Source organism: Chiloscyllium plagiosum, chromosome 51 (assembly GCF_004010195.1).
Source record: "Chiloscyllium plagiosum isolate BGI_BamShark_2017 chromosome 51, ASM401019v2, whole genome shotgun sequence".
Taxonomy (NCBI): domain Eukaryota; kingdom Metazoa; phylum Chordata; class Chondrichthyes; order Orectolobiformes; family Hemiscylliidae; genus Chiloscyllium; species Chiloscyllium plagiosum.
The window spans coordinates 913,421-936,003 of NC_057760.1; the positions used below are offsets into that span (position 1 = coordinate 913,421).

Genomic DNA, 22,583 nt, shown 5'->3' on the forward strand with positions numbered 1-22,583 from the left:
GATCTCAAAAGGATCATGAGGCTGGGGGATGTTCCAGAGAGAGAGAGGGAGGGAGGGAGGGAACAAAACCATAAAAATGTTTCAACAAAAAGCACAAAGATTATGAAGTCAAAATCACTGTGGGTCTGGAGTCACACGTAGGCCAGACCAGGTAAGATGGCAGTTTCCTTCCCGAAAGGACACAGTGAACCAGATGGGGGTTTCCCTGACAATTAAAAGTGGTCATCATTACACTCTTAATGCCAGATTTTTTAATGCTGGTCTTCAGAGGGTTGGCATGGACTCGATGGGCCGTATGGCCTGCTTCCACATTGGCGTCTTTGATGCTCGAGAGAGGCAGAGAAAGATATGACTTATGCCTCCCCATGACCTTACTTGAGATTTGCCTTCACTGCTGTATACCCCTCAAACATCGAACGCTTTTTTTAGGGAGACCTTCCCACGGTTCTCACTCAGTCCGAGTTGCCGTGGCAGCATTAACCTTGCCTACACGTTGAGCCTGGAGCTCTGGATAGCGACGATGGAGGCTCTGATTATTTCTGCTTCCTTCTCTCCACACCACAGCTGACTAGGAACCTTCCCCTCGGCTCTCAGGGCCCGTCACGTGTTGGAAGGATTTGCTAACTGATCGGCCGCGTTACAAACACATCGGGTTCGGGGATGTGACTCCTCTGACTTGAAGCCAGGGATTACACCCACCGTGCCACGAGGGGTCAGCTTTGCTGATAGCCCTAACCCGTATTTGGGATTACTGCTGGGATCGGGATTGGTGCTGAGAGAAAGAGAGGGGTGCTGGCATCAATCATCAGGACTGAGTCTGCAAGAATGCCAAATTTCAAAGGGAATGATTTACACTGCAGGAGAAGGATGTCGACTGGTCGGCTAGTAGCCTTAGGTCGAGGTGTTGCCATGGAGAATGCACCAGGCAAGTTATTCCCAAGATTTTATTTATAGTCAAGGCAGGCAAGCTGTGTTTGGTTGGGGTGATGCCATGGGGAAAACGCCCCAAGGATTCAGCACTCTCCAAGCACGGTGTTTCATTGAGCCTGAACAGAGGATACACCTCGATTCTAAAGTTTAGGTGAACCCTGCCAATAACCCATCAAGGGATGCAGGTTTAGTTACAACATTGAAAAGATAGGTACGTGATTAGGAAACGCTTGGGCCAAACATAGGCAGAAATAAAAACAGAAATTGCTGGAAAAGCTCAGCGGGTCTGGCAGTATCCGTAGAGAGAAATCAGAGCTAATTTTTCAGTTTGAGTGATGCTGCTGAGCTCTTCCAGTCATTTCTTGGAGACACAGTCGGTGTGGATGGGTTGGACCGAAGGGTCTGTTTCCATGCTGTCTGACTAAGACAAAACAATAGTCTGGCTATTTGACAAACAGTGCCTCGCATGTAGGCTGTACTGCCCAGTGACTGGTGGATCGTGTGAAACAGCACCTCTCTGTAGCTGCTCTCGACAGGCAGAGTCAAACCAGCTGGCGCTCACAAAATGCAGAAGATAGGGTCCAACATCAGGTTCGATCCCACCACCGGGTAGCGCTTACACACCAATCCAGAGTGTGCTAAGAATTACCAACTGTAATTCAAGATTACCAACTGTAGCAATACTCCAGCACTGTTGTACCGAGCGTCTATTAAATACTGTTAGTCCAACTTTATGCAGAGTTGGACAGTCTCTCTTTACAGCCATGGCACGCTGTTAGGTGAGCATCATGCAACAGAGATTTTTAAACTAATCCTATTAGTGTTTTAGTTTGCAAACAGCACCTTTGCTTGTGATCGGTTACCCAAGCCTGGCTCGCAGGCTGAGTTCTTAGTAATGGCTTGTAAGCAGCAGGTAAGCCAGTGAAAGTGGCTGCATAAACCACTATTGTCAGAGGTTTGACAGTCAGCACGTGCACAGCACTGCAGCACATATCTACGTGAGACAGAGATTTAAAACATGAACTTACAACAACTCAGTCTGCCTCTCGCTTATAGTGGAACAGCCTGGAGAAAGAACAAGGCGTTGGGGGTGAACAGAGTTTACACTTGATCTGACATACTGTAACTGAGAATCGAGTTTACTGATGTCCTTTAGGGAAGAAATACAGTCACCTTTGCCCAGCTGGGCCTATACGTGACTCCTGACATTCAGCAGCCTCATGAAATGGTCTAGCAAACACAAAACCATAGAAAATAAGAGCAGGAGTAGGCCATTCTGCCCTTGTGGACTGCCCCGCCAGTCAGTATGATCATCCAACTCATATCCTTTTATCTCTTCTGCCCCAAGAGCCATATCTAAATCCTGCATGAAAACATTCCATGTTCCGGCCCCCAACCAGGCTCTGTGGCAGAGATTTCCACAGGCTCCCCACTCTCAGGGTAAAGACATATCTTCCTACTTGGCCTACCGTTTATCCTTAGGTTGCGATTCCTGGTTCTGACCTCCCTAGTCATTGGGAACATTGTTCCTGAGTTTACACTGTCTGGGTCCTGCAGAATTTAATAGGCTTCCAATATGACTCCCCCCCCCCAGGTTATAGTCCAGCAGGTTTATAGCAAAAGGGTTACAGTGTCATGGAGCTGTAATGATATATTAAACAAATTTAAATTAAGTCTTTCATCTTTTAGAATGGATATGTTCTTTAAGTACTTCCAAAGAAACCTGTTGGCTTATAACCTGGGGCTGAGAGATTTTTAACTTGCTGATTTTTTTTGTTGAGGATGTGGATTCGTTCGCCGGAGGGGGCTGGCACGTTTTTCTGCAGATGTTTTGTCACCTTGCTAGACGATATCGCCAGCACACCTCCAGTGAAGTGCTGGAGGCGGCACACGGACGGGGTCACCTCAGCGAGGTGACGAAACGTCTGCAGGAAAACATGCCAGCCCGGCGAACAAATCCACGACTTCGGTCACAACCCGAGCAGCGAGTCTCTTCAAAAAGAACCCATCCCGTTCCCCCAGCCGCCACCACCACACCCCTCAGCCCTGAAGTGACTAACTTCCGCATTCATCCTCATGATATAGAATCTGCCAGACAAGTCACTCGGTTCCATTCATTCGGGTGCATGGCTCACTAACGCCTTCTCAGGTGGTGAGTAGGGATGGGCAGTAAATGCGGTGAACACATCTTGAAAGAGGGTTTTGGTGCGAGAGCAGAGCTGCTGCATCAACCTGCCGTGCTGTTGCCGCTGGCAAGGATGCTCTGTTCAGGCATACTGAAGGGTGGGGGGGGGGTTGGGGTGTAGCGATGGCCAAGGGCTTGGGGCAGAGGGACGGACATAAACCCAAACATATACTCTCAGGGTTTGGTCAGGTCATATTTATTAATTGCTCACCCCTACAAGTAAAAACAGAGGTATAGCTGAAGCATACCATAAGACAGAGGAGTGGAAGTATGCCATTCTGCCCACTCAGTGAGATCATGATTGATCTGATCATCCTCAGCTTCACTGCCCTGCCCTCCCCACAACCCTAGATTCCCTGACTGATTACAGATCAAAGATCATTCTCAGTCTCACCTCTTCCTGCTCTAAGCAATGAGAACGGGAGAGTGAGGGCACTGGAATGACGAGGGTGTGTGTGTGTGCGTGCGAGAGAGAGAGAGAGAGAGAGAGAGAAATGAGAGATATGTGAGTGTGTGTTTGAGAGAGAGAAAGATGGGAGTGGAGAGAGAGAGAGAGAGAGAGAGAGAGAGATATGCAAGTGTGCGTGAGATGAGTGTTATGGGAATGTGAGTGTGCGCGAGTGAGCCACAGTGCGAGTTAGCGTGTGTGTGTGTGTTGGGAGGGAGGTGGGTCACAGTCTCCTGATCTGTTTAGCACCTGTAATGATGAAACAACCTGGGCTAGATACTGACCTTGGACTGCTGCACTGCAGGCCAAACCTTCTACATCACTGAACCAAACAGGAACAGCCACTTGATAAAAACGCACTAAAAGTTTAAGTGCCAATAAAATCTAGGTCCCTCAGGTTACAGTAAAATACAGAAGGTTCATTTGATCAGTGCTTGATGCTATTTACAATGTACCAGTGAAGGTTCGATCTGCTGCTGTTTCTAAGGCCTGGCTGGGATACAGACCCATTAAGAGCCCCCCTGTGGTCACCGTGTCACCTAATTCGCACCTTAGCTCTACAACTTCAGTCCAGCACATCGTAGGTCAGCCAAGACTGACTGACAGGACTGACAAGGATAAATGGGCATCTAAGCAGCACCTTTATAGCTGCAATCCGGTTTTACAACGCACGCACAAACTGCTCACTGACTCGTGACTTCCCCCTTTACCCTTGCTGTTAAACCAGCTCTCTCCTCAACACAGGCTTTCAGCTCACCACATGATTTTTAAGGGGCTTGACAGGGTAAATCCGTGGATGCTGCTTGACCTGCTGTGCTTTTCCAGCGCCACACCTTTTGACTCAGAATAAAGGGGTGCCATTTTGAGACTGAGATGAGGAGGAATGTTTTCTGGCCACAGAGAGCTGTGGGGGCGGAATTCTTGTGCATATTTAAGGCCAAGATTGATGATAAAGGGAGGGAAGGACAATGTTGGCTCAGCAACCCTCCAACAAACTGGGCTCAAGGGGCTGAATGGCCTGTCCGCTTGCTATTTCTTATGGTCTTGTGAATGCTGCGACTGTTCCACCCAACCAATCAGTCCAAGGGCTTTCAGCACCATCTTCCCAAAAGCGGGTAGCGCCTTGCCTCCCTCTCTCCCTCCAAACCAATCAGATTTAACAACCACAGCTCTGCATCACTATGTCCACCCCGACCACTCAAACCACCTTCGCCTCAAGAGGCCGCATGGCCCACTCTCTCCCGTCTGAACACAGTCCTTCACCCACTTTTCACAATGTCCAAGGTCCGCCCTGCCGCAGTGCCCGAAGAATTCTGCTCGTCTTGGTCACAGGACAAGGGGCTAGCGACACCCGAATTGTCTTGAGGTGACAGCCTGGAGCCGCTGCCTCAGAGTGCCAGAGTCAGTGTGGGTGTGGGGCGCGGGGGCACCCGCACTGCCGCCAGGGAGGGAGCTCCAGGATTTTGACCCTGCTGCAGCAAAGGCATGTCCGACCCAGCCCCAAGTCTGGATGGTTTTGGGGGCTTGGAGAGGGAAGTGGTGGATTTGCAAGGTGCTGTCGAACCAGCCTGTGCATCTTGTGCAAACTGCTGTTACTGCGCGTCGGCAACGGGGGAAACCGAGTCGAGGGCAGTGAACGTTTTGGTCTCTTACCAGACATCCTTCTCCAAGGATTTGATGCGGTTCTGTAGCTGCTCGTTGACCTCGTGGAGATCCTCCAGCTCCCGCAAGCTCTTCTTCCTCGCCGTTTCCAGTCGCTCAATCTCCTCCTCCGCTTCATCGACTTGTCGCTTCAGTGCCTTCACACGCAGGGTCAGCTGTGCAAAACAAAACAAAAAAATGCAATGGATAGAGGCAAGCTGTAAAGGGACCTGCTGCAAAACAAGTGATTTTGAGGTTATTGTGTGCAATTCTGGTCTCCCTCCTATACGAAGGATGTTGCGAAACTTGAAAGGGCTCAGAAAAGATTTACAAGGATGTTGGAGGGTTTGAGCTACGGAGAGAGGCTGAACAGGCCGGGGCTGTTTTCCCTGGAGCGTCGGAGGCTGAGGGGTGACCTTATAGAGGTTTATAAAATCATGGGGGGCGTGGAGAGGGTAAATAGACAAGGTCTTTCCCCTGGGGTGGGGGAGTCCAGAACTAGAGGGGCATTGGTTTAGGGTGAGGGGGGAAAGGGACCTAAGGGGCAACATTTTCACTCAGAGGGTGGTACGTGTGTGGAATGAGCTGCCAGAGGAAGTGGTGGAGGCTGGGACAATTATAATTTTTAACAGGCATCTGGCTGGGTATATGAATAGGAAGGGTTGAGAGAGATATGGGCCTAGTGCTGGCAAACGGGATGAGATTAATTTAGGATATCTTTACACAGAGGGTGGTGGGGGCCTGGAACACGTTGCCAGTGGGAGGTGGCAGAGGCAGGAACGATATCGGCATTTAGGATGTATCTAGTCAGATACATCACTGGGCAGGGAGCAAAGGGATACAAATCCTTAGAAAATAGGCGGTAGGTTTAGCTGGAGGATCTGGATCAGCACAGGCTTGGAGGGCTGAAGGGCCTCTCCTGTGCTGTGATTTTCTTTGTTCCTTTGCTCTTGATATCTGGTCGGCATGGACGAGTTGGACCGAAGGGTCTGTTTCCGTGCTGTACATCTTTATGACTCTATGACAAGTCCTAACCCTCCTGAAACATGAATGTTTGTTACCCAGACAAGTCCCGATATTTCCTCACACCAGTAGTTCAGTGCAATAATGAGAGCGTGCAAACTCCACACAGACAGTCGTCCCGAGGCTGGAATCGAACCTGGGTCCCTTGCGCTGTGAGGCAGCAGTGCTAACCACTGAGCCACCGTGCTGCCCAATGCAGAAGACAGGAGCAGCAGTAGGCCATTCGGCCCTTCCAGTACCATTCAATGTTATCATGGCTGATCATGCAATCTCACAGTCTCCCACTCTCTCTCCATACCCATTGATCCTGTTAGCTGCAAGGGCCACGCCCTCTTGAATATATCGAATGGTCTAGCCCCAACAGCATTCTGTGGGAGAGAATTCCACAGGTTCGCACCTCTCCGAGTGAAGAAATGCTTCCTCATCTCAGTCCCGAACGGCTTGCCCTTTATTCTTAGACTGTGACCCCCTCGTTTTGGATTTCCCCAACATCAGGAATATGCATCCTGCATTTAGCCTGTCCAGTTCCATCAGGATTTTATATGTTCCCATGAGATTCTGTTCCCACGGCCCCATTCTTCCCAAGTTCCAGTGTGTACGAGCCCAGTCAATCCAGTCTTTTCTCACATGCCCGTCTGCATCCTCCTAAATGTCTGAGTCCTTATTCTGAGGCTCAGGCCAAGTATTCTGGGATCTTCAGTTAAGGGAGACAATCTCAGCACCTATCCCACCCAGCTCCTAAAGGTTGTCTGTGTATCATGTGGGAAAGCCAGCTAATGCATTGGGGCCTAGCCTTGTCCTGGGATGTGGGCAGGAGATGTGCAACAAATCAACGTGGCCTCACTTACAGGTAAGGCAGACGAGTGTTAGATTTGTCTTTGAATCAGATCCCCATCACCAGTACAGGCAGCTGGGATCCCAATTTAACATCTCACTGGGTGGCACGGTGGCTCAGTGGTTAGCACTGTTGCCTCTCAGCGCCAGGGACCCGGGTTCGATTCTGGCTTCGGGCGACTGTCTGTGTGGAGTTTGCACGTTCTCCCCGTGTCTGCGTGGGTTTCCTCCGGGTGCTCCGGTTTCCCCCCACACTCCAAAGATGCGCAGGTTAGGGTAGGTTGGCCATGGGAAGTGCAGTTATAGGATAGGAGGGTGGGATATTCTTCAGAAGAGTTGGTGTAAGCTGGATGGGCCGAACAGCCTGCTTCCACGCTGTAGGAATTCTATGATCCGAACGAGGCAGGGCGACCAAGTAGTTAATCCTCATTAGAGTGCAAAGTCAGATCCTGTTTGCAGGCCTCCAGCAATGGCCTGAAGTGAGTCAAACTGGTGTGAGGGTACATTCAAACATACTGCAACTCGAAGGGGGTAAACCAGGGGGCTGTAACCCTCCACTCCGGGTGAAGTGAGAACTATCCCCTGACCGTCCTCCCTGAAAGCCGTACCTGGTCCTTCTCATCAGACACCTGCTGCCTTTCATCATCGAGCTGAATGGTTAGTTCCTTGACTTTCCGCTCCAGCTTGCGATTAGATGCCTGCAGTGCACTTCGGTCCCTAGTAATTTGAAACACGGAGAGAATGAAAATGTGTAAATGTGTGAGAGAGACAGAGAGAGAGAGAGAGAGCGCGCGCGAGAGACAGAGAGCGAGAGACAGAGAGAGAGGGGAGGAGAGAGAAAGGGAGAGAGACAGAGAGAGCGAGAGAGAGGAGGAGGAGAGAGAAAGGGAGAGAGACAGAGAGCGCGAGAATGAGAAGGGAGAAAGGTTTATTTGCCATCTCTGACATATTTTGAACATTTCAACTCCACATTACTATTTACCTGCCACACCCTTGGATTCTTAGAATGTGAGCAGAGTCACTAGACTCAAAATGGTAACTGCTTTCTCTCCAGAGATGCTGCCAGACCTGCCGAGTTCCTCCCACACTTTCTGCTTTTATTTCAGATCTTCAGCAGCCCAAGTTCTTTGCTTTGTTTTACCCCTAGCTTCTTGACTGACAAGGCAATCAAATGAAGGTAGTTCCACAGATTCTCAAAGTTTGTGGGAAATACTTGCTGCCACTGGTTGGGACACTGTGGGGGGCGGGAGAATAGAGGAGAGAACTCTCCTACTTGCGAGTGGGACAAAAATGGAAGCAATGAGCAGTAAAGCAGGAAAGGATCGGCTGGACCATTGGGCCTGGCTCACAACGTAGCTAAATACTTTGCAACACCTCACCCCAAGACCTCGGCGCAACCTTTTGACACCCACTCCAACAGGCTTCTTGATCACCCTGTTAAACTATGGAACTCTCTAAATGTAAACGCACTCTACGGTTAACATATCCCTTCCTGCCATCACCAATCTCCTCCCTCCCCATCTGGCCTCTCGCCCTCTCATGCTGGCACAACAGCAACCGTCTCGATTTCTTAAGTCTCTCTAACGCAGCTCGTTCTGAACTTGCTGCACTGCGTCCTCCCAGGCCTGTTCACCTGAAATATAACTCTGTCCTGTCTTTGCTTCCCCCCCTCCCCCCATCTCTGCCTTCCACAGACTTCCTCTTTACTCCCCCTGCTTCACACACACTTTCACGCTCTCTGTCTCCCACCAAATCTGCTGAGCAGTTCCCTCCTTTGTTAGTGTTTTGAGCTTGACCCCCCCCCCCCACCCCAATCTCTCCTGTGTTGAGTTTTGTGTGACTAAGTGTGACTGCGAGATGGTTTACTGTAATATCATGTTTCAAAACAACGAATCACAGCAATTACTTGCTTGTCTTTACTCTTTTTGTTTTGAAAGCGTGAAAAAACACAGATGTTTGCTTTCCCAGGCCACTGTCGCCTCAAGACTGCACGTAAATGAAGGAGCAGAAGAAAAGGGAGAGATTAGTGTGCAGTCTGGGTTTCTTCTGCATGCAGAGGCAGGGAGACTCAGTGAAGCAAATGGATTAGTTTTAAAAGGACCACTGCGCTTTCCCCAAGAGGATCAGAGGCGAATCGACCAGAGTTTTCACAGTCACGAGGTCATTTGAAATCTCAGGGCCTTTCACGGCGCAGTAAAGAGCCCCTTGCTCCGGGTCCTGAGCCAATGGTGGGATCAGCGAACTTTCAGTGGAAGAGCTGAAACTCTGACGGACAATGGCTGCTTCCAGGTTGTAGGAACAGGACTAGCCCTTTGAGCATATATGAGAAAGATCGCAGGAAACGACCCTTGCCCTGAGTCATCCGGAAATTGAAAACAGGAGGCCGTGGCAAGTAAATGAAGTGGAAAGCGCGAGATTGTGAGGTGTTGAGTAGAGGACCTGCGCTTGGGTCGGTCACTACAACCAGCAGTCGAAAGAAGGTTCACTCAGTTGATTCTGGGTATAGAGGGACTGTCATGGGGAGAGGGTGAACTTTGGGCATTGTAATTTCGAAAGAGTAGAGGAGACCTAGAAGCTTCTTTCAGGACCTTGACAGAAATTACTGGTCGCTCTGCGTTTCGTTAATACAAATTTGCTGCAACGTGATTGACAAATTGGGGACGCTGTTCTTAAAGCGTGAACTTTTAAAACATGTTGGCTGTAAATTGCCAAAACTTTCAGCGCTGCTTCTAAAGCACGATTTTTCTATAAACGTGGGGTTGCACAAGGACACAACCATCGCGTTTACAGAAGGAGCAGCTGTCCTTTCCACTGTGGGCCAGTCTAAGACCAGAGGGTGTAATCTCAGAGTAAGGGATCACCATTTAAGACAGAGGTAAGGAGGAGTTTGTTCTCTCTGGGCAGCGAATTAGTGGAAATCTCCTCTGCAGAGCCTGTATAAAAGGATGAGGTTGATGAACTCTTAATTGGTGAGATCTAGGGTCATGCAAGAAAGGAGTGAAGGTGATGTTGGGAATCATCACGTCGGCCATGACCTCACTGATTAGCAGCACAGACTCAATGGGCCAAGAGGCCAACTTTCACTGCTATGTTGTGGTAGAAGGTTAGGGGTTTCAGTTCGATGAGGTTTCAGCTCACCCCTAAAACACCTCATCTCAATCTGGGAGGGTTTACAGAAAGAGTTCAGGCAGAGCAAGGCTCACACTTTGCTCATGCACACGAGAGTCTTCTCACGTTACATTGCTCTGGCTGAGCAGGAACCAACTGCGGATTGGACGGATTTGCAGACCGATAACTGAGCTGGGCAACACGGTGGCTCAGTGGTTAGTGCTGCTGCCTCACAGTGTCAGGGACCCGGGTTCAATTTGCCCCTCGGGGCGACTGTTTGTGAGGGTGGATTGGCCATGCTAAGTCGTCCCGTAGTGTCCAGGGATGTGCAGGTTAGGGTGGATTGGCCATGCTAAATTGTCCCGTAGTGCCCAGGGATGTGCAGGTTAGGGTGGATTGGCGATGCTACACTGTCCCATAGTGCCCAGGGATGTGCAGGTTAGAGTGGATTGGCCATGCTAAATTGTCCCAAAGTGCCCAGGGATGTGCAGGTTAGGGTGGATTGGCCATGCTAAATTGTCCTATAGTGTCCAGGGATGGGCAGGTTAGGGTGGATTGGCCATGCTAAATTGTCCTATAGTGCCCAGGGATGTGCAGGTTAGGGTGGATTGGCCATGCTAAATTGTCCCATAGTGCCCAGGGATGTGCAGGTTAGAGTGGATTGGCCATGCTAAATTGTCCCATAGTGCCCAGGGATGGGCAGGTTAGGGTGGATTGGCCATGCTAAATTGTCCCATAGTGTCCAGGGATGGGCAGGTTAGGGTGGATTCGCCATGCTAAATTGTCCTATAGTATCCAGGGATGTGCAGGTTAGGGTGGATTGGCCGTGCTAAATTGTCCCATAGTGCCCAGGGATGTGCAGGTTAGGGTGGATTGGCCATGCTCAACTGTTCTGTGGTGTCCAGGGATGTGCAGGTTAGGTAATTTGGCCGTGGGAAATGTAGGGCTACAGGGTTGTGGGTGTGGTGGGATGCTCTTCAGAGAGTCAGCACGGAGTTGGTGGGCCGAATGGCCGTCTTCCGCCCTGTAGGGATTCTATGATTAGAGGACACACTCCTTGGCCATCAAGGGAAGACCCCAGTGCCTCTGGCCCAGAAACACAGATGTGACCCTTCCTATCCCCAAGAGCTTCTAATATAAATCCATGTCCCTCTAGTTATTGATCTCCCTACTCAGGGGATAGCGTTCTCCTAAGTATACTCCTCAGAATTATGTACTTCTCAAACCAGGCTACTCCCCTCCCCTGAAACAACCCCCACCTCTGCTCTAAAGGGAAATAACTCCAACCTATCTACTCTGTAGTTTCACAGCTGAAAGATTACAGCCCAGGCCACGTCCTGGTGAAACACCTCTGGGTTGGTGGTGCCAATAGCAAAGGAATGCTGTATTTCAGGTAAGATGCTCAACTGAGAACCTGCTTGTTAACTACCCCTAACCCTTACCCACCTCTGCAGCGCTCCCCCCCGCCCCCCCAAATCCACCATCCCCTTTGTCTCAAAGCGTATACCTTTCCTCTGACTGTAAGCGATCCTCCAGTTCCCTGATGCGAGATTCGAGTTGGGACAAGTTGGCATTCGGTTTCAGAGTACCTTCAGAGTTGGACAGGCGAATCTTTAAATCTTTTACCTGCAAGAGAAACATAAATCAGAGCTAATTGTAAGGTATGGGACTGGAAGAAGATTAAGTCACGTCTGACTCAATTTACAACTGGTTTTTTCTTTGCATTCCACCCAGACTTGCCACATCAACTGCCCATACGGAGTTCTGTAACCAGCTGGTTGGCAAGAACCAACACTGTATGTGTAGGCTGGCTGGGACTCTGGCCAGGTTCACGAGAGTACATAGTATGATCTCACCAGACAGAAACGGAGACATCACTGGGAAATAAACAGCAGGGCGTCTCAGGGGATGACGTTATCAGCTCAATGACACAGATGAACAACTGGAAGGAAGCGGAGGCCTCTGATGCTCAAAATTCCAGGTACAAACCACAAGGTAAAATGAAGAGATGCTCGAAATTGCAAGAACAGAAACTTTGCAACATGCAACTTTGAAACAGAAATCGTTGGAAAAACTCAGCAGCCTCTGTGGACAGAGAAACAGAGCTAATGTCGAATCCCCTGAAAGGGTCTGTTTCTCTCTCTACAGATGATGCCAGATTATTGAAGAGAAAGTGCTGGATGAACGCAGCAGGTCTGGCAGCGTGTGTATATAAAGAAAGAAACGGACTCAATGTTAACTCTGGTTTTCTCTCTCTCTCCACAGATGCTGCTAGACCTGAACGAGTTTCTCCAGGAATTTCTGTTTGTGTGCGTTTCGGTTCTCCAACATCCGCAGTTCCTGGTTTTATCATCGGCACTTTGCCTGCTTATGGCTGAAATACCCGTGGTTCTCTTTTCTGGACCTCACTTGGAGAAATTCAGTGGTATCAGCGAAGACAGAAACCTTTCCTGAGGACGATACAATTCTTGTTTGAGAGTCAAACATTAACTCAGTTTCTCTCTCCACTGCGTTCCTTCGGTGATTAAAAACTTAAAATATAGGCCATAAGTATTAATTCAACCTGGTTCTAGATTAGAGTGATGCTGGAAAAGCACAGCAGTTCAGGCAGCATCCGAGGAGCAGGAAAATCGACGTTTCGGGCAGAAGCCCTTAGCTGTATCCCTGGTAAAGGGCTTTTGCCCAAAACGTTGATTTTCCTGCTCCTCGGATGCTGCCTGAACTGCTGTGCTTTTCCAGCACCACTCTAATCTAGAATCTGGTTTCCAGTATCAGCAGTCCTTGCTTTTACCTTTTACTTAATTTAACCTGGAACAGTGTTTTGTAGAGGAATAAGAGAGTGCTATTTTCTGGGTCTGTAGATTGAAAGAAGCAAAAATGGCCCTTAATCGAGAGATATGCTCTTCTTGTCAGATGTGGGAGTTTAGTGAGAGTTTACGTGATACTGAGGATTGTAACTGCAACAAATGCCGCTGTTTGCGAATCCTATCAGATCGAATGGATCGGTTGGAGAGGCAGTTAGAGGCAATGAGGAATTTACAAGAGCAAGGGAATGTGATGGATGGCAGTTAAAGAAAGGGGAGGGAAGTCTCAGATACAGTCACATAGATGGATTAACTCCAGGAAAAGGTAAGAGAGGTAGGCAGGTAGTGCAGGAGTCTTCGTGGTTATCCCTATTTCAAACAAGTATGCTGTATTGGAAAATATAGGGGGTGATGGATTCTCAGGAGTAAGTAGCACGAACAGCCAAGTTTCTGGTATTGAGACTGGCTCTAATGTAATGAGAGGTACGTCGGCTTCCAAGCGATCGATTGTGTTAGGGGACTCTCTAGTCCAAGTTAAAGACAGACGTTTCTGTGGCCAGCAGCGAAAAATCAGAATGGTGTACACCTTCCCTGGTGCCAGGATCAAGGATGTCTTAGAGAGGGTGCAGAATGTTTTCAAGGGGGAGAGGGACAAGCAGGGGGTCATTGTCCACATTGGAACCAATGACATAGGAAGGGAAAAGGTTGAGACTCTGAAGGGAGATTACAGAGAGCGAGGCAGGAATTTAAAAAGGACGTCCTCAAGGGTAGTAATATCTGGATTACTCCCAGTGCTACGAGTTAGTGAGGGCAGAAATAGGAAGGTAGAGCAGATGAATGCATGGCTGAGGAGCTGGTGTACGGGAGAAGGATTCATATTTTTGGTTTATTGGAAGCTGTTTTGGGGTAGAAGTGACCTGTACAAGAAGGACGGATTGCACCTAAATTGGAAGGGGACTAATACACTGGCAGGGAAATTTGCTAGAGCTGCTCGGGAGGATTTAAACTAGTAAGGTGGGTGTGGAGGGGTCGGGGGGGACCCAGGGAGATAGTGAGGAAAGATTTCAATCTGAGACTTGTACAGTTGAGAACAAAAGGTGAGACAAACAAACAGTCAGTGCTGGCAGGGACAAAGCAGAGAACAAGGTAGGACTAATAAATGAAACTGCATTTATTTCAATGCAAGGGACCTAACAGGGAAGGCAGATGAACTCAGGGCATGGTTAGGAACATGGGACTGGGATATCATAGCAATTACAGAAACGTCGCTCAGGGATGGACAGGGCTGCTAGCTTAATGTTCCAGGATACAAATGGTACAGGAAGGATAGAAAGGGAGGCAAGAGAGGAGGGGGAGTGGTGTTTTTGAGAAGGGATAGTATTACAGCTGTACTTAGGGAGGATAGTCCCTGAAATACATCCAGGGAAGTTATTTGGGTGGAACTGAGAAATAAGGAAGGGATGAACACCTTATTGGGATTATATTTCAAACCCCCTAATAGACAGGAGATTAATTTGTAAGGAATAATAGGGTGGTTAGGGTAGGGGATTTTAACTTTCCAAACATAGACTGGGACTGCCATAGTGGAGAGGAATTTGTTAAGTGTGTACAAGACAATTTTCTGATTCGGTACGTGGATGTACCGACGAGAGAAGGTGCAAAATCTGATCTACCTTTGGGAAATAAGGCACGGCAGGTGACTGAGGGGTCAGTGGGGGAGCACTGAGGGGCCAGCGACCGTAATTCTATGAGATTTAAAATAGTGATGGAAAAGGATAGACCAGCTCTAAGCTGCAGTAAGACCAATTTTGACGGTATTAGGCAAGAACTTTCAAAAGCTGATTGGGTGCAGATAAAAAGTATGGCTGGAAAATGGGACGCCTTCAGAAATGAGATAACAAGAGTCCAGAGAAATATATTCCTGTCAGGGTGAAAGGGAAGGCTGGTAGGTATAAGGAATGCTCGATGACTAAAGAAATTGAGGGTTTGGTTAAGAAAAAGGAAGCATATGGCAGGTATAGACAGGATAGATCGAGTGAATCCTTAGAAGAGTATAAAGGCAGTAGGAGTATACTTAAGAGGGAAATCAGGAGGGCAAAAAGGGGACATGAGATAATTTTGGCAAATAGGGTTAAGGAGAATCCAAAGGGTTTTTATAAATACATTAAGGACAAAAGGGTAACTAGGGAGAGAATAGGGCCCCTCAAAGATCAGCAAGGTGGCCTTTGTGTGGAGCAGCAAAAGATGGGGCAGATGTAAACGAGTATTTTGCATCAGTATTCACTGTGGAATAAGACATGGAAGATATTGAACTCAGGGAAATGGATGGTGACACCTTGAAAAATGTCCATATTACAGAGGAGCAAGTGCTGGATGTCTTGAAAAGCATAAAAGTGGACAAATCCCCAGGAACCGATCAGGTGTACCCTAGAACTCTGTGGGAACCTAGGGAAGTAATTGCTGGGCCTCTTACTTAGATATCTGTTATCATCGATAGTCACAGGTGAGGTGCCGGAAGACTGGAGGTTGGCTAACGCTGTGCCACTGTTTAAGAAGGGTGGTAAGGACAAGCCAGGGAACTGTGGACCAGTGAGGCTGACGTCGGTGGTGGGCAAGTTTTTGGAGGGAATCCTGAGGGACAGGATGTACTTGTATTAGGAAAGGCAAGGACTGATTAGGGATAGTCCACATGGCTTTGTGCGGGGAAATCATGTCTCACAAACTTGATTGAGTTTTTTGAACAAGTAACAAAGAGAGTTGATGAGGGCAGAGTGGTAGATGTGATCTACATGGACTTCAGTAAGGCGTTCGACAAGGTTCCCCGTGGGAGACTGGTTAGCAAGGTTAGATCTCATGGAATATAGGGGGAACTAGCCATTTGGATACAGAACTGGCTCAAAGGTAGAAGACAGAGGACGGTGGTGGAAGGATGTTTTTCAGACTGGAGGCCTGTGACCAGTGGAGTGCCACAAGGATCGGTGCTGGGCCCACTACTTTTCATCATTTATGTAAATGATTTGGATGTGAGCATAAGAGGCATTGTTAGTAAGTTTACTGATGATACCAAACTTGGAGGTGTGGTGGACAGCAAAGAAGGTTACCTCCAATTACAACGGGATCTTGATCAGATGGGCCAATGGGCTGAGAAGTGCCAGATTGAGTTTAGAGTCATAGAGATGTACAGCATGGAAACAGACCCTTCAGTCCAACCCAATCTAGTCCCATCTGCCAGCACCTGGCCCATATCCCTCCAAACCCTTCCTATTCATATACCCATCCAAATGCCTCTTCAATGTTGCAATTGTACCAGCCTCCACCACATCCTCTGGCAGCTCATTCCATACACGTACCACCCTCTGCATGAATAAGTTGCCCCGTAGGTCTCTTTTATATCTTTTCCCTCTCACCCTAAACCCATGCCCTCTAGCTCTGGACTCCCCGACCCCAAGGAAAAGACTTTGCCTATTTACCCTATCCAAGCCCCTAATAATTTTGTAAACCTCAATAAGGTCACCCCTCTTGGAAAGGCAAATCTTAGCAGGACTTATACACTTAATGGTAAGTGTTACTGAACAAAGAGACCTTGGAGTGCAGGTTCATAGCTCCTTGAAAGTGGAGTCGCAGGTAGATAGGATAGTGAAGGCGGCGTTTGGTATGCTTTCCTTTATTGGTCAGAGTATTGAGTACAGGAGTTGGGAGGTTATGTTGTGGCTGTACAGGACATTGGTTAGGCCACTTGGAATATTGCAATTCTGGTCTCCTTCCTATCAGAAAGATGTTGTGAAACTTGAAAGGGTTCAGAAAAGATTTACAAGGATGTTGCCAGGGTTGGAGGATTTGAGCTACAGGGAGAGGTTGAATAGGCTGGGGCTGTTTTCCTGGAGTGCCGGAGGATGAGGGGTGACCTTACAGAGGTTTATAAAATCATGAGGGACATGGATATGATAAATAGATCAGGTCTTTTCCCTGAAGTGGGGGAGTCCAGAACTAGAGGGGCATAGGTTTAGGGTGAGGGGGAAAAAGATGTAAAAGGGACCTAAGAGGCAAAGTTTTTACTCAGAGGGTGGTACGTGTATGGAGTGCGCTGCCAGAGGATGTGGTGGAGGCTGGTAAAATTGCAATATTTAAAAGGCATCTGGATGGGTATATGAATAGGAAGGGTTTGGAGGGTGGCACTAGATTGGGTTGGGATATCTGGTCGGCATGGACGGGTTGGACCGAAGGGTCTGTTTCCGTGCTGTACATCTCTGTGACTCTATGACCTCTGTTTTAGTTCAGATCTATTGCATTTGCAGAACGTTTGATTTTAATTTAGCATTTTGGCCATTTGATCAGGGCTGATGAGTTACAGAGGTGATATTATAAACTTCAAAACTTTAATAACTGCTCACAGATTGAGAGAAACAACAACAAAGATAAACTGTTAAACATGAAGGGATCCTCAATAACTCTGGAATAAAATTATTAAGAGGTAAAGACAAGCTGTTTCATAGGGGATTGAAAGCAATTAGCCTGGGAAAAGGAGCTGAGGCTACATCGACAGAACTGCTTCGAGAGCCTCTTCATAACCGGCTGCCATATGCCGCAAGGACAAATGCAGAAGAGGTTTGGAGAGCTTATCGCTGTGTTTTCAAACAGACAAGCCAATGCTAAACGTGTCATGAAACAAAGAAGCTAGTTCTGTCAAGAAAGCAAGCTGCAGGCTTGATGGTTCCAGCAGAGTCGTCAATAATTTGAATGAAAAATCTAAAAGACCATCAACAATGTTGCATCACAGGCCTGAAGGACAAGAAACTGTATAAGAATCCCAAAGCCAGAACTCCTCTTCAACAAAGCTTCAAAGAACAACACTGCACGAGGAATCATAGCTAAATTCCACCATTAATCGGGTAAAAGCCAAGTTCAGGCGTCACTGGCCCACTTGAGCGGGTCTTATTTTGGATGCTACATACAATAAAGTTTAAATCATTATTTCAGGGCTTGGTTGCCAGTGAGGTTTCTTAATAAGTAGCCGAATTAAAGGCAAAGTGTGGTGATTTACCCACAATAGAGGCGTCTGTTTGACGGCAAAGTGGAGGGCAGCAGAAAGAGGGGCCGACTTCAGCTGGATAACGGTTGACACAGAGCAGTTACAGGGGAGGCACAGTTGATGTGTGAGGATGGCACGTACAGCAGATCTCCCTGGCAGAAGGGGTTCTGGGCAACTACGGGACACACAGAGGGGAGGACCCAGTGAGAATGTAGTACTCAACACCAGTTACTGAGAAAAAAAACAAAACGTGATGGTTCTTCAGATGGACAGAATGGCCTGTTTCTGTGCTGTGAAGTGTTATGCAAGTTCACCTTGTAGCATTAGCCCCAGAATGGAACTATATCTGCCCTCTTGAATATTTCTGCCTTTCTGCTCCTTCCATCACTTTGCTCATCTTGAGCACTGCAGCCTTCCCTCGTCCTGCCATAGGAAGGGTATTATTAAACTGGAGAGGGCTCAGAAAAGATCTACAGGATGTTGCCGGGAATGAGTTGGAAGGAGCGTAGCAGGTTGAGGGTGACCTAATAGAGATTTATAAAATCACGAGGGATACAGATAAGGGGAATGGCAGGTGTCTTTTCCCTAGGGTGGGGGATTTCAAGACTAGGGGACATATTTTTTAAGGTCAAAGGAGAAAGATAAAAAAAAGACATGGGGGCAATTTTTTTTATACGCAGAAGGGGTTCATGTGTGGAATGAACTGCCTGAGGAACCAGTGGATTGTGGGGGAGGCATTTAAAAGACATTTAGATAAGTACATGAATAAGAAATGTTTGAAGGGATGTGAGCCAAGTGCAGGCAGGTGGGACTGGTTTAGTTTGTGATTATGGTCAGCATGGACTGGTTGGACCGAAGGGTCTGTTTCCATGCTGGATGACTCTGTGGTCCGGCTCAGTGAGCACCTATCCAAAAGCTCTAGACAGCAGCCCTCTCCCGCTCCACCAACCATCGATAGGATGCCTCTTGCGACTCCCCTCTCCTCCAGAAATCTCTGCCCGAAAGCATCGTGACTCAGCTCGTCCGTTCACCTGCCGTGCATTGCCCAGTACATACCCCTGATGTGGAAGATGGAACACCGAGCCACTGTTCCGGAAACCGTTTGCTTGATTACCTTAATTCCCACCCGAGGAAACGTACCTGCCTCTCCAAGGAAATCTTATCACATTCTAGGTCCTGCCTTGCAGCTCTTTCCTGCATCAACTCGGCTCTCAGCTGCTCAATCTGTCAGAGGAAATAAACAAAGAGATTAAAAGGAAGAAAGATGTTCCACGATAATCCAATCTTCCCAATTTACTGCAGCACAAATACTTGTCTGTACCAGTCCAGACAGCAGCGATGGGGAAAACATATAGACGTGAATAGGTGTCAATAAAGGTTTTGAGTATCGTCCCTTATATAGCTGAATGCACACATCATAGGAATAATACGAGGCCATTCAGCCCCTTGAGTGTCTGTCATTTAACTACATCTATCCCGGAGGTTTTTGAAGCATTATCCACCTCGGGTTAGTGATAGACAGAGAGTCAGAGTCATCAGCACAGAGGAGGCCCTTCTGCCCACTGAGTCTGTGTCGACCTATCTACACTAATGCCACTTTTGTGCACAGACCCATAGCCTTGAATCTTATGGCATTTCAAGTGGCTCATCCAAGTCCTTTACAAAAGTTGTCAGGTTTCCTGCCTCATGTACCCTTCCTGGCAGATTCCCACCACCTGCTGGGTGAAAGATGTTTTCCACAAGTCCCCTCTCAACCTCCTGCTTTAGAATTATGCCTCTTTGTTACTGACCCTTTACCCACGGTGAGCAGCTGCTTTCTATTCACCCTTTCCATGGTCCTCACAATGTTATACACTTCACATCAGGCTCCCCCCTCAATCTTTCCCTGCTTGAAAGAAAACAGCAAGAGTTTATCCAGCCTCTCTCCCTGACATAAACGCTTCATCTCGGGCAGCGAGGCAACTCAGTGGCGAGCATCATTGTCTCACAGTGCCGGGGTCACCGTCTGTGTGGAGTTTGCACATTCTCCCCATGTCTGCGTGGGTTTCTTCCAGGTGATCTGGCTTCCTCCCACAGTACAAAGATGTGTAGGTTAGGGTGGATTGGCCATGCTAAATTGTCCCATAGTGCCCAGGGATGTGCAGGTTAGTGTGGATTGGCCATGCTAATTGTCCCATTGTGCCCAGGGATGTGCAGGTTAGGGTGGATTGGCCAGGCTAAATTGTCCCGTAGTGCCCAGGGATGTGCAGGTTAGGGTGGATTGGCCATGCTAAATTGTCCCATAGTGCCCAGGGATGTGCAGTTTAGGGTGGATTGGCCATGCTAAATTGTCCCGTAGTGTCCAGGGATGTGCAGGTTAGGGTGGATTGGTCATGCTAAATTGTCCCATAGTGCCCAGGGATGTGCAGTTTAGGGTGGATTGGCAATGCTAAATTGTCCCGTAGTGCCCAGGGATGTGCAGGTTAGGGTGGATTGGCCATGCTAAATTGCCTGTAGTGTCTAGGAATGTGGGTTAGCCTTGGGAAATACAGGCTTATAGGGTTAGAGGTGGATCTGGATGAGATGCTCTTCGGAGGGTCAGGGTGGACCTGATCGGCTGAATGGCCTGCATCTACATAGTGGGGATTCTAGATCCCCTCGGGACCTTCAGCCTTGGTTTCTCTGTGTTTACTCAATCAAAAACTGTTTGAGTAGCTCTCTGAAATGTCCTCCGCTCAGAGGGTTTTCTGACATACTAATCAGGAATACAGCAAACCGTGATAGTGGTTACGAAATTTTCATACGGCACTCAACCGGACTCTCAGACATACACACGCAATAATAAACACACCCAATTGGAAACTATTCCCTGCCAGGCATAGGTTGCGACCCATCAAGCAGCACAGGAAACGACAGTCAGTCTCAATTAGTACTAGCCTGAGAGAGTAACTACAGACAGGAGGTAATGGGCTGGAAGCAGAGTACTTTCCGATTTCAGAAGGCCCTGGGGTCAAAGACAGCCACAGGACCCCTGTCTCTACAACAGCAAGGGAGTACTGTACTGTCCATAGGAGAAAATGTGGATTGCAGATGCTGGAGATCAGAGTTGAGAGTGTGGTGCTGGAAAAGCACAGCAGGTCAGGCAGCATCCGAGGAGCAGATGGATTGGCATTTCGGGCATAAGCCCTTCATCAGTAATCCCTGAATAGTTGTCAATAAAGGCTCGAGTATCGCCCCTTATATAGTTCAATGCACACATCATAGAAACAGTATGAGGCCATTCAGCCTCTTGAGTGTCTCTATCATTTAACTATATCTATCCCTGAGGTTTCTAAAGCATTGACGTGGTATCAGTTGCGTTTAGTGATAATCAGAGTCATTCAGCACAGAAGAGGGCTGATGAAGGGTTTTTGCCTGAAATGGCGATTCTGCTGCATCTTCGGATGCTGCCTGACCTGCTGTGCTTTTCATGCACCGTCCATAGGAACAGTGTCCAGGAAATGGCAATGCTGAAGGCGGGGGGGGGGGGAAGAGAGGAGCATGTACACAGACTATGAAGACAGGGAGCGGCATTGGGGATCACAATACAGCGTAAGGGTACTAGAGAGATGGAGTTCACTACGAGGGGGTGGATGGGAGGTTACAGACACAGGGAGGGGTGAGCAGGGTTAGAGACAGGGAGAGCAAAGACCCCGGAGGGAGTTGAAAACAAGGCTGAGAATTGTAAAACTGAAGCGTTGCCTGATCAGGTCAGCAAGCGCAGTATCGGGTGGCAGGACCTCAGGGTTACAGGGGTTCCAAAGTGGAAGATCAGATGGGTGTGCTTTTGGAATGTCGAGGCTATGGCAGACAAAGGCACGAGCATGTGATTCTGAACTACAGACCATGTCACCGAGGTGGAAGCAGGCAGTCTCGATGATAGCAAGAGCAAGGTTGGAAGGGTCAATCGTAACACCAAGGTTGTGTACAGACTTGCTTAATCTTAGACTGTTACCTGGGGGAGGAAGAAATCAGCAACTAAAGTGGACTTGGAGACCAACGGAAAGTCATCTTGACCCTAAATGTCAACTACTCCTCTCCAAAGATGCTGCCTGACCTGCTGAGTATTTCCAGCAATCATTTCAGATTTCCAACATCTGCCCGAGTTTGATTTTGCAATACGTATGAGGTGGGCCAGGCTACCACAACAGCATGACTCGATGTGGACGTGTACATCTGGCCAGCTAAACAACAGCTAGTCTGATTCAGCAGCACAGGCCGAAAGGGACAAGTGTTAATATTAGGTGACTTGTATTAGGTGGAGGGCATTGCTTGATCCAGTATCTTGAGCGAGGAGGAATGGTCATGTCCTTATCACTACACCTGGGTTCAAGGCTCAACGGCGCCAGAACGGTGGACGTGTACATCTGGCCAGCTAAACAGCAGCTAGTCTGATTCAGCAGCACATGCCGAAAGGGACAAGTGTTAATATTAGGTGACCTGTATTAGGTGGAGGGCATTGCTTGATCCAGTATCTTGAGCGAGGAGGAATGGTCATGTCCTTATCACTACACCTGGGTTCAAGGCTCAACGGCGCCAGAACGGTCTAATGCCATCTCTGAA

The 22,583-nt window shown here is 48.3% G+C and overlaps 1 protein-coding gene and 2 long non-coding RNA genes across 3 annotated transcripts in view; 2 read left to right on the forward strand and 1 right to left on the reverse strand.

The window, feature by feature from the left end:
* Positions 1-6,844, forward strand: part of LOC122544705 — a 15,449-nt gene extending 8,605 nt beyond the window's left edge. The window contains exon 3 of the long non-coding RNA XR_006310452.1: positions 6,835-6,844. This is a non-coding gene — a long non-coding RNA (uncharacterized LOC122544705). The remainder of the gene's footprint in view (positions 1-6,834) is intronic.
* The window catches only part of LOC122544704 (cingulin-like), a 116,083-nt gene continuing 95,445 nt past the window's right edge, over positions 1,946-22,583 (reverse strand). The window contains exons 18-22 of the mRNA XM_043683989.1: positions 19,143-19,220; positions 11,677-11,795; positions 7,670-7,778; positions 5,217-5,380; positions 1,946-1,995 (exon numbers count right to left, since the gene is read on the reverse strand). Coding sequence (XP_043539924.1) covers positions 1,965-1,995; positions 5,217-5,380; positions 7,670-7,778; positions 11,677-11,795; positions 19,143-19,220 — 501 coding nt within the window. The 3' untranslated portion in view covers positions 1,946-1,964. The remainder of the gene's footprint in view (positions 1,996-5,216; positions 5,381-7,669; positions 7,779-11,676; positions 11,796-19,142; positions 19,221-22,583) is intronic.
* LOC122544706 lies at positions 9,900-12,745 on the forward strand. Its single transcript, XR_006310453.1, has 4 exons — positions 9,900-9,936; positions 11,472-11,562; positions 11,904-12,150; positions 12,435-12,745. It is a non-coding gene; the product is annotated as an uncharacterized LOC122544706 (long non-coding RNA).